We start from the raw sequence: 11609 nt of genomic DNA, 5'->3' as shown, positions 1-11609 counted from the left end.
TCGTAAAAAGCAATTTTGGAGCTTTTTGGGTACTCTTTTTGCACTTCTTGGCACTTCTTGGCACTTTTTGGCACTTCATGGAATTGCTTAACAATTGTAAGCAATATTGGAGCCACTTGAGCTTCTGTTAGCACTTTTCGAGCACTAGTGAGCCATGTTATCATCGTTTTAGGATGTTCGAGCACTTCTTGAGTAATTTTTCTCTCCTTGAGCACTTTTTGGCACTTTTTAGTGGTTCTTGGACCTTGTTAATAGTTCCAAGAAATTTTAGAGCACTATTGAGATTCTCTTAGCACTCCTTGAGCACTTCTGCGCAATGTTATAGCACTATTGAGCACTTTTTTACTTTTTACTTTTTGGAAGTTGTTGGAAGTTGTTGCAATTCTAAGCAATTTTCGAGTGTGCTCTTTGGTCACTTTTAAGGGAGAAGGCACATATTGATATTGATGTGGAATCTAATATCACTCTTTTGGACTTTCAACCATTTTCAAGCACTGTTTAGTCATTCTTGGAACTTATTAACAATTGCAAGAATTTAAGAGCACCCTTAACCTTCTCTTAGCTCTCTTTGAGCACTTCTAAGCAATGTTATACACTTTTTAGCACTACTCATCACTTCTTTTCACTTGTTTCACTCTCTCTCAATTTGTAATACTTTTTAGCACATCTTGGAACGTTAGCAAATCTAAACAATTTGTTAGCACTCTTTGATCACTTTTGAGAAATGTAATATATACCTAGATGAGTCCAGGAACATGCCCAAACTCATCCTCTAAAAAAACAACATAGTGCAGTTTCAATCTCATGATAGTCACTCATAAGGTTGAAAACCATAAACTCCATCACGCATAGCAGGGACTAGCTACTATGACATACCCATTGATGTCATCAGCGCCTAACAAGTGGGTGTAGGCCATAGTATAAACACATGCTCTCACACATACAAATCCACATGCCCACACATACTAGAGCATCCATTTATACAAAGTCTTCATACTAAGTTTCTATCGGCACTCTGGAGGTGAAGCATAGACTCCTGGAACTTTTGGGACGTTTGACCACTTTTGGAGCACTTTTTAGCATCTCCTATCAACAATTTTAAGTAATTTTCCAAGCACTATTGAGCTTCTCTTAGCACTTGTTGAGCAATTTTATAGCGCTTTCTAGCCTTTCTGAGCACTTTTTCAGCACACTTTTTCCACTTCTCAGCACTCCGAAGGACTTACTAACAATTCTAAGCAATTTTTTAGCACTCTTTGATCACTTTTGAGAAATCTAGTAGCAAGGAGTAGTCTTGAGCTGCTCTTAGCACTCTTTGAGCAATTCTAAGAAATGCTATATCCACATGACACATCCTATTCATTTTCTCAAGGAAGCTCAAGTCTAATAAACTCACTATTGTGTAGCATTCATAGGATTGCATAGATTGAGTACTTCCACTAGACATCAAGGCACATGTGTTAACTATCACCGTCGGTTGACCCGTGACTACTTGATGCTTGGTGCGTGCACAGTGCTCGGTGCTAGCCAAGGTACTTGGTTCATAAAGATGCTCTCTTGCACTCCTCATTTGGGTGTAGACACCAGGCTTCTTTCCATCGCTCGATCATCGATACCACCTCGAGATCCGCAATGCCAAGGGGTGTGAATTTATACTTGTACCTTTTGTGTTGCACATGTGCCTTGGTCCAATTTGTGACAAGGTTTCTGCAAACCTCGAGCAAGTTGTGCCACATGGAGGTGGCCTTGATGACAGCAATTAGATGTTCTATGCTTGATTGTGCATTAATTATGTGCATGGGTAGAGGGTCATGGGGCGAATTTTCAAAAAGAGAATTAAATATCTATTTAATTAAAAATTGTTAGGCCTATTTTCTTCTATTCAAGTTCAAAATATTTGGTTGAATGAACATATCTATATTTTAATTAATAATGTAAAGTCTATTTTCATGTTGTAATTGCTTTTTATCAATTTTAAGATTAAAATCAACCATATGATGTGCCAATAGCTTTTCCCACCTCATTTTTTATTGAGATCTTGGCTCTGTCATTTTGCAAGCTGTTGCACCCAAAAACAACAAACTATCATTGAATTCTTGCCTCCTGCTATCTCTAGGCTCTCGTTTCAATCACCAAGCACCTCCTAGAGGAATTGCAATTTGTTTCACTTCTTATAACTCCTGCTTAGGCACCTAAACTCACTTCAAATTGAGAGAACACAACTAGAACCGTCTTTGCTTGCAATTTTCCTCTTCCAAACTAAATGAGATTTGAGAAAAAGGCTCTTCTACTTATAGGGGGTGTATAGATACACCATTTGATTGTATCGAAAAGAGCTTGTCAAAGTCAATATATAGGGAGTGTATTGAGTTCCTGCACTTTCCAAGTGCTTGATTGAGATCAAAAAGTGCAAGCTTCCTTCCACGTAAATTGCAATTGACACAAGCGTCCTTGATGGAATGTGATTAATCTAGAGCCTTCCTAGAATTCTGAATGAATTCTAAGATCATTTAGAGCTTCGGGTAGAGTTTCTGTTCTTGGTTAGCTGTTTGTTATGGTCAGACAGTCAAATTGACAATTTCATGTTAGAATAACTGATGTCCACTTTTGGATCTGATGGTTGCAGACTTTGGCACCATCTAGCATCTTCTTGGGTGATGGATCCAATGGTTAGGACTGTTGGAACAACTGTTACTGAGATACAACAAGACTTCTCACTTTACGCTAGATATCAACTGTGGATTTAACTTAGACTCTTCCAACGTGGGAAATAATTGTGACAGCATTTTCGTGGTAGGAAGATAAAGAAAGCACGAGGACTCCAATTTCAACGTCCTCTATTGAGTGAGTTGTTTGGCATTCAACAGAGATTCCAAGGATATAACCGAGTTTGGCTACATGTTCTACATCTTTTGTTGTTCTACATAAGAAATGGTTATTAGTTTAATGTTCTCCGTTCCATCCTAAATTTGAAATACTATTGTATTAAAATTCAATATTACCGGAACACAAAAATATGCCAAGTGCTTGAGATCTGGCAAGGACTGATCCTTGTTTGCACCCCCTCCCATCTTGTTTTTTTTTGGTGTTCCACTCTTTCAGTTATTATGGTGTGATCAATGTTATCTGATGGTGTTAATTTTCAGTTCAGGCTTTCTAAATTTCTTGCTCTAATTAAATAAATCCTCAAAAACAAACTTCCATATAAGCACAAGCACGGCTCTGACAACAATCCTAAATAGCTTAGAGCAAAAGATATTATTCAGCTCATTTGAATCTAGTTATCCAGTCATGACCTCCAGTATTGATCTCTTGTGCAGGCATCCTCTGCTATTTCCAATACAGTTTTTATTAAAAATTTATTGGGCGAACAGTTTTTATTAGAAATTTATTGGGCTTCCAATAATACATAAACAGGAGTAGTCATTGGAAAACCATTGCACCTTACTGTTCCCTTCAAAGTGGCAGGCAAGCTATAGTACTCTACATGGTAATACTTGGCTCCTAAGTTATATCCTGCAATTCGGTCAGAGGTTCCCTACTACCCAAATCATGGAGAATCACAAAGCTTCCATTCCACAGTCCAAATCCAGGTTCACAAAACCTAGATCCGATTCTGAGCCATAACTCCAAGATTCAGAAATCTAACTTGCCAAAATATGTTCAGCTTCTTGAGACTGAACTTACATGTGCTGCCTTACTAATTATGAATCATTCACAAATAATATGAAACAAAGGAAAGTTGGCCTGCAATTCTGAAATTGAAAATGCACAAATTTAGCTAAAACCACGGTGAGCAAAAAATACATGATGATCAAGAGAGTTTATCCACCCATCCATGTTCATCTCCGGGTCTTAGCATGTTCAGAAACAATTTTGCAGCTCCAGCTGGCCAGTTGAGAAGTTGGGCTTCTCCTCATGGCGCAAGAGGTGTGTGTAGGCCCTTCTGTCCTCTACCTTCCTCTCCCCTCTTTCTTCTTCTCCCAATATACATACACTTGCTCGAGTCAGCCAATTCCATGGAATGTCTAGTGCCATAAACTAATGCCTTTCGTATACTTTTAGAAAACTACATCATTGAACCTCAATGTCAAGCAGCAGAGTTCTATATGAAGACATCATAAGGATGGTTTCATATCAAGAGCAGTAGAACAAGAGAGCCACCTAGATCCAAACTCACAAAGTTTGATAAAAGAATGAGACAAATCAAGTAAAACCAGGCTGCTTCCCTATCACATGTTTCACAGTTCTTCAACGAATGCCCTAGTACTCTTATTATACAAATTTGGAGCTAGAAAACTATGCTCATAAAAAGTGACAGTATGCTCGAATCGACTTTTGTATCCCCTGCAGGCCAAGAACCACAACGCTCACAAAGAAGTACACCACAAGGTGACATTGTTGCTTTCCTTGTATGTACGAATATTGGCCAGAGGCATCAAAGTTTCTCTATAAGCAAACTGTTAAGCCGATGACAAATCTAAGGAATTCATGTTAAAAGCCAAATGAATGTATATTTGCACAGTGCTTTCTTTAAATCCGTTGCCCAATACCTTTTACACAAGATCCTGGTTTGTCTTCTCTCCAGCTTTCCATCCCAAATCCCTGGCCCTTCGCTCCCACAGTGCTGATAGCTTCTTCTGTTCTCTCAAAGCTTCTTCCACTTTCTCTCTTGCTTCTTCACACGTCTCCATCCCAATATTGCACTTTTCAGCCTCCTTTTGATACTGGGAACTCAACTTTTTGGCATCAATCAGTGCAGAGTCTGCCCTTTGTTGAGCTTCGTCAGCTACAACCCCCTGTAATTTAAGCTCCTCTGTTAGCAGTTCAACAGAATTCTTGTCCAGTTCTTCACGCATGCTTGGATCGATTTTGGTACAATCTGAAAACTCAGATATTGGGTTCAGATAAAGAATGTTAGAATGGCAGGAATGTCAAACAAGTATGAAGAATTTTACAATCTCAATATGCTCAAAACGTCTATAAACTATTGAATTTCAGCTACTTGCACACCCAACAACATTGGCAAAAAAGACATCGACAACAGCACGAGCAAGTGCATGGAAAAAGGGAGAAAAATCAAACTTCTTTAAAAACTAAATCGTAACCTATAAGCTAAAAGAATAGATTGGATGCAGCTTACAGAAGAATAATATCTCAGCAAAACTTAAGTCATAATCCCAGAATTCAAAGTAAGGAAGTACAAAGACCCGAAGAATAATATCTCAGCAAAACTTAAGTCATAATCTCAGAACTCAAAGTAAGGAAGTACAAAGACCCTTTACCATACCCCAGATTTTTACGAAAAAAGGCTTCTCACAAGAAGTGGTAACATGGACAAGAATAGGTTGTCTTCTAACTCCATATCAAAAGTTAAAGAAGAACAGAAGACTTCAAGGACACCAACCTTCGGAGCTATTGCCAAAGCCTGTGCCAAAGAAGACAACAAAAGAAAATCAGTGTCTTGGTTACGATAATAATAAATTACATTTGACCATACAACCAGAACAGCAAGATGAACAGCATAAATTTAGCAAAGTGTGCATTATTGGCGCAGAGTTAAAATACATTGTTTTAAGAATGCAAATCCAAACATTCGTACCTCAACTTGGGCATTCATAACATTCAGTAATCCTATTGTAGAATTTTGTTTCCAGATATATACTTCTTCTGGCTAAAACAGATATAAAACTCAGGCACTCCAGAAGACACGTTCTAAAAACACACAAAAATGAGTATACATATGGATACTTATGTCGATTTCAGCAATGAGTCAACCTTTGTCATAACAGAAGATATAACTCAGACATCGTGAACAAACAATAGTCCTCCTCAACCCCCAAAACTCAATATAAAATGGAATACTAAAAAGAACGAGAGAAGGTGCATAAGGTTTAACTAGGATCATCCTACAAACACTTAAAAGGAACTCAGCAATTCAACAAATTGAACTACCAATCCTTCAAACAAGGCTTGTGAACTTTTGATCAAAAGAATGCCATTGATTTAGGGTCTTTTGAACTGCACAATTGCCGCTCTTACATGCAAAGGCATCGGACCAATGAGAGATATTCCTCCAAACTCCCATTAGGCTTTATGTTGGGCTATTTATAGATGTAAATTGCTCATCCAGACTTGGACCCCTTGATAAGCCGGGCCCCAACTCGCTAGCGCAGCGCAGCGGCTTATCCGGGAGCTCTTATGTAATTAAGATTGCAGCGCTAAGGACACCGCCGTCTCAAATCCTTGGACCGTCGCAGTCGATTGTTCCCAGTCAAACAAGCCCTAAACGGTCTGATAGACTGGCAACAATACCTTCCTGGCTAACTAATGTGCCAGAACACTTGAACATTGGGAATATCGACTAAAAACTCCTGTCAGTACCTCCCCTTAAACCAGCCCAGGCGTCCTAAAGTAATGCAAACTCTTAAGACGCTGTGATACTGCAAAAATGCAATTCGTACTAATGGCATTTGACAGATGAGACTGGAAAGATGGGCAGCTTAAATGCTACATGCTTGTAAGCATGAGAAAGCACAAAATGACTGCCATTCAAAACGTACCCGGGCATACCTGGGGGGAGCACAGAGTGGATGTCGATGGGGCAATCGCAGGTACAAGGCGGACATGAGCTGGAATGCCCAACACCAGCGAAGCCTTCCACAAAGTGCCAGTAGACAGGAGGGCCGAGAACGTAAGCGGTGAGACCCAAAGCAAGAAGAAGCAAGCACGCTTTGGCTCCAGGCGGACCACAGACAGACCCAGATCCTTGCATATGAGGCATCATTTGGCTACTGGAGGAGCGAATTTGACGAAAGCAGGGAGGATTTCAGGAGGGAAGCATGACCAAGAAGGCGATCCGATGGGAGGGATGAAGGTCAGATGCGAGTAATTGCAGGATGAAACGAGGTGAGAAGGGGATGTGGAGAAGGGGGAGACGTCATGGGACGATGGAGGGAGAAAGGAGGGAGGGGATGGCGATGGCGATGGCGATGGCGATGGCGATGGCGCTGGCGATGGGTGACACAGAGAAAGGAGTGGGGAAGACACAGAGACGACGACCAAAAGTGTGGCGCACACAAAGTTTGCACGATTTTTGAACAAAAACACACAAGAGGACCGGAGACAGAGAGGGAAGACGATTTGGTGTCCATGCCCACAACAAGTTCATACTCGCACGATGCCACCCGCAGCTCTAGAGAGAGAAAGAGTGTGTTGTATGTGTGGCAAAACAAAATGTGTGGGTGTGGGTGGCGGGGGGGTTGTGTGTGTGTGTGTGTGTGAGAGAGAGAGAGAGAGAGAGTGTGTGTGTGTGTGTGTGTGAGAGAGAGAGAGAGAGAGAGAGAGAGATTCCACACAAAAAAAGTGTGTCTGTGTGTGTGAGAGAGAGAGAGAGAGGAGATCTCATCTTCGTGTGTGTGTGTGTGTGTGTGTGTGTGTGTGAGAGAGAGAGAGAGAGAGAGAGAGAGAGAGAGGACATCTCATTCATATTCTCATACGTATCCATGCATACCCATGCGTGGATTTGAAGACGTACACCCGGCAGGTGGTGACCCTTCCTATCTGTAAGCACTAACTATGTAGAAATAATACTAAAATAATATCCGGATATATCCACCTATCACACATCAATTGCTACATTAGCACTTGGCACATCAGCAGACACACATCAATTATGCCACCTAAGCACATAGCCCCTTGCTAAGCACAGCTTTCTATTCCTCCCAGTGCCACAATATTAGTTTCTTGATCAAAACTTCGACAAGCCATATCTTTCGATCTAGGAAGAATTTGCCCCGTGATCCAAAAAGGAAAAATGATCGTCTTTTTGAGCTCTATGCGCTCATCCATTCAAAACAATTGTATGCAGTTAGACACTACCAATATTGAAATAAATCAATTGGTAAGACCTTTCCAATAAATGATAAGCAAAGATGAGCGCACAAATCGCTATCGTAAGCATGGCGAACGAACAAGTGCATGAGATGACTATATCACAGAACAAGGCATCTACACATAAAGCATTAAAGGCACACAGAACAAAGCATCATGCATCAAGATACATCAAGCAAAGAGGAGAACACCATCGACAAAATGTACATCTAAGAAGCAAGCCTTGCGACCTTTAGCCCATGTTTTGTAAAGGTCACCAAATGAGTAGACCTTAATTTCTAGGTATCACACCTGACCGCGTAAGAGTAGCTATGTGAGCACACATGGGAAGTATTGATCATTTTGTAATACCGCATTTGACCATATTAAGTAGCGAGTATGCACTAAGGGAAGGTGATGGACTTTTGTAAACTAGTAGCCAATGCAACATGGCACCCATGTGCACAAAATTAGAGGCAAAGTTATGTGCTAAGGTATGGTGTTTTGTGAATTAAAGTGGCCACACAAGAATGTGGACCACATGAGAAGATGTGGAGGAAGGGCTACCACTAGGTGAGGTGTGGATCATAGGATACCACACGGGTTGACTATTCTAAAGGCTCTCTATATAAGAAGCCTCTCTTGTATTCTTGATAAGTACATTTGAAATAGATTGAGTTTTGTCTACCTGATATCTTTCTCATGATACTTCTTATGTGGTTTAATCCTCCTTGATCATCTTGCTATTCATGTATGTAGAATAGGCTAGACACGATCCAGATCTTGTCACATGCCATAGGGAAAAGTTCCATGAGACCAACATTAAGATGTGCTGCTTTGCTATGTGGCATGTTGACTAGCTTTATAAATTAATTTCATGTATATAATATGAATCTACTAACTCATCTGGCATGTTTAGAGAAAGTTATTCAGGGGCACCACGTTATAGGTATTGCTAAACCTTTTCCAAGTCTACGCTTCAAAGTTTACTAGTCATGCCTTCTAAGGATGTGATTAAGGCTACAAGGCTGCCCAAACCAAGTTATAGGTATATTGCTAAAATTTTCCCGAGTCATAGGTATATTGCGAGACCTTTTCCAAGTCTAGGTTTCAAAATTTTATCAGTCATGGCTTCTAAGGATGTGATTAAGACTAAAAGGCTCAAGATTGAAGGCATTAAGAGGACGCCCAAGCCAAACAACACTCTAGTAGCTATGATCATTCATTGAGTTTTCAGCTTTATTGATAATTTATAAAGAATCATGCCCTATGTCTACCCATATGTTATGTGGAAAAGCTCCACATGTGGCATTGCAACAACCAAATTATTGATGTGGCACTTTTCCATTTGTATTTCTCAATATGCATTCTGATCACTATCATTGTGTATCATTATCATTGTTTAAAAAGCTTCTAAAAGTAGAGGATGATTGTCAAACTCTAATGTTTAATGGAATGATGATGTTGTGTTCACAATATATAACGAGAAGTTTTGATTGTTTTGAAATAGATGCAAAGTTTCTTGAAGTACAATCTCTCCTCACCAAGAGACAGCATATTGCTTCGCACAATCCTTGACCATCACCTCAAGGAAGCAACACAATTCCTATCCACAATCATGGGGGTTAAGTGCAGCAAGAATCATTCCCTTCCACTCTACACATTTGTTTTGCTGAGTAGGAAGCTAGAACAAGACTGGGTCCAGCACTTAGTCATCTTCTTTTACAAAGAAACTAGATGGTTCTTTAGGCCAAAAATGTAAAATTCCACACTTATTGGCTATAATCGTAAAAAAAGAACTACAAGAAAGAGAAATGACCCTGGCCTAGTCACCAAAACCAATCGAGGAGTTGGACATACCCTTCTCATGAGTATGGGAGCCGTCACCAACTTCTCCTCACCAAGAAATTCTCAGTGTGCCCTTGGTGAGGAGAGATTGTACTTCAAGAAACTTTGCATCGGTAGGCCATTTAGGGTATTTGGTACCTTGTGTTGGCAGTGAGAATTTGAATGACTGTACTGTCGAGGATAATGTTTAGTGGGCTTTGATGTATAGTGATTGTACCGTACTTTCCAACCTTTGCATTGTTGGAGTGGTAAGAATGGAGAAAGTCCTTGATATATGTGGTCATTGTAGGACTGTCCTCCAAGGATTTTAGGCTCTCATGCAAACTACCTAGACCCCTTTGCTCTAAGTAAGATGTTGCTTCCTGGGAAAGAGCATAAGTCGATGTGGGTGGCCAAACAAGTTCCAGTGATTGGGCCCCGTCAATGGCTGTGTAGGCCGTTGGTGACTGGGGTGGCATTTGTTTGTCTTGGTCATGCATTGAATCCTCTTCGGAGCTATCGCTCTGGATCACAAATGCCTGTGGTCATTGTAGTTGAGAGGATATAGATGGCTATGAACTCTGGAGGGGGTCTTATGATTGAGGCAGTGGGCTCTTTTTGCACATCCTCTTTAGTGGCAGCATCTTTTCTGAACCTGCATCCATGTGCATGTGGTGTACCATTGAGCATTAGATTGGTTGGCATGCCGGTATGACCTTTTTGTGCATGTGAGAGATATCTTATTTTTATACATGCTTTGAGAGTGTGGAATGAAAGTGTGTGGTGCAATTATTCATGCAATCATCTATGTGTCTATGCAAAAGTGTGTGAGTGCATGTGATCTAGTAGCTAGGTAGGGACTAACTATAGGATTTTTTTGTTGTTGGGATTTTCATAGGGCAGCTAGAACTTAGGCATCACTTCTGAGCCCTAGGTTAAAATCGATTGATGCTACCTATATGTGTGAAGATGTACATATGCAAGTGAATGCTCATGATACAATCTAATCCTAACTAAGGAAGACTTGATTTCCCAAATCTTCGTTAGAACAACATCTATTTGAAATAGTGTGGCATCTGGTAAGTCATCTTCTACTCCAGCGGCTTCTTCTCCTGAGTTGACACGAGACATGTGATCAACAATGTAGTGTTGGGCACCTTTGTGGACCACTATTTTGAAGTTAAATTCTTGAAGCAAGAGGAGCGATCTAGTTATTCTTCCTATTGTACACGGATGATTCACAAGATAAAGCAATGCTTGATGGTCAGTGTAGAAGACAAAATCATTTGCTAGTAGATAGTGCCGAAATTTCTTTACACTATACACCATTGCTAGGGCTTCTCTTTCTATGGTGGTATAATTGATCTCTGCATCATTGAGTTGTCACGACTGGCGAAGTAGAATGGGTAGTCTTTCTTATGTTCACCAAGTTGACAAAGCACACTCCCAATTGCATACTTGGATCCATCAGTATGAACATGAAAATCAATATCCCAATTAGGAGATATAAGGATGGGTGCTGTGACTAGGCACCACTTTAAAAGCTCAAAGGCTTGGTCACACTCTTCGGTCCATAAGAATTCCACTTATAATTTGTAAAGTGGTCTAGCTATCATGACATACCACAATATAAATCTTCTATAATAGCTGGCATGTCCCATAAAGACCTGTACACCTTTGGAATTTGTAGGTGGAGGCAATTCCATGATGATTTTGATTTTATCCATGTCAGTTGCAATCCCATGTTGAGAGATGATGTGTCCCAAAACAACTCCGTGGTGACCATGAACTGGCATTTTGTTGGATTTAAGGAGATGCCATACTCCTTGTTGAGATATCGAGCTCCACTCGTGATATGCCAGGGTAACCGTTGTGCATTTATGTCACCGACTTGTTAGCTGCAGATGCGG

The 11609-nt window shown here is 40.4% G+C and overlaps 1 protein-coding gene across 1 annotated transcript; it reads right to left on the bottom strand.

Moving 5' to 3' along the window:
* Positions 1-3918: 3918 nt before the first annotated feature.
* LOC147906187 (uncharacterized) lies at positions 3919-7185 on the bottom strand. The gene is made up of 3 exons (XM_087376980.1): positions 6574-7185; positions 5408-5428; positions 3919-4882 (listed from the first exon to the last, which is right to left on the bottom strand). Exons 1-3 carry the CDS (start codon positions 6785-6787, stop codon positions 4557-4559), a joined length of 561 nt encoding a protein of 186 aa, XP_087233106.1. The 5' UTR covers positions 6788-7185; the 3' UTR covers positions 3919-4556.
* Positions 7186-11609: the final 4424 nt, after the last annotated feature.

This window comes from Dipteris shenzhenensis, chromosome 1, assembly GCF_047967505.1.
Source record: "Dipteris shenzhenensis isolate YYH24624 ecotype China chromosome 1, Dip_SZ_1.0, whole genome shotgun sequence".
Lineage (NCBI taxonomy): Eukaryota > Viridiplantae > Streptophyta > Polypodiopsida > Gleicheniales > Dipteridaceae > Dipteris > Dipteris shenzhenensis.
The sequence above is the reverse complement of the archived record's forward strand: the minus strand, read 5'-3'. Positions and strand labels throughout refer to the sequence as shown.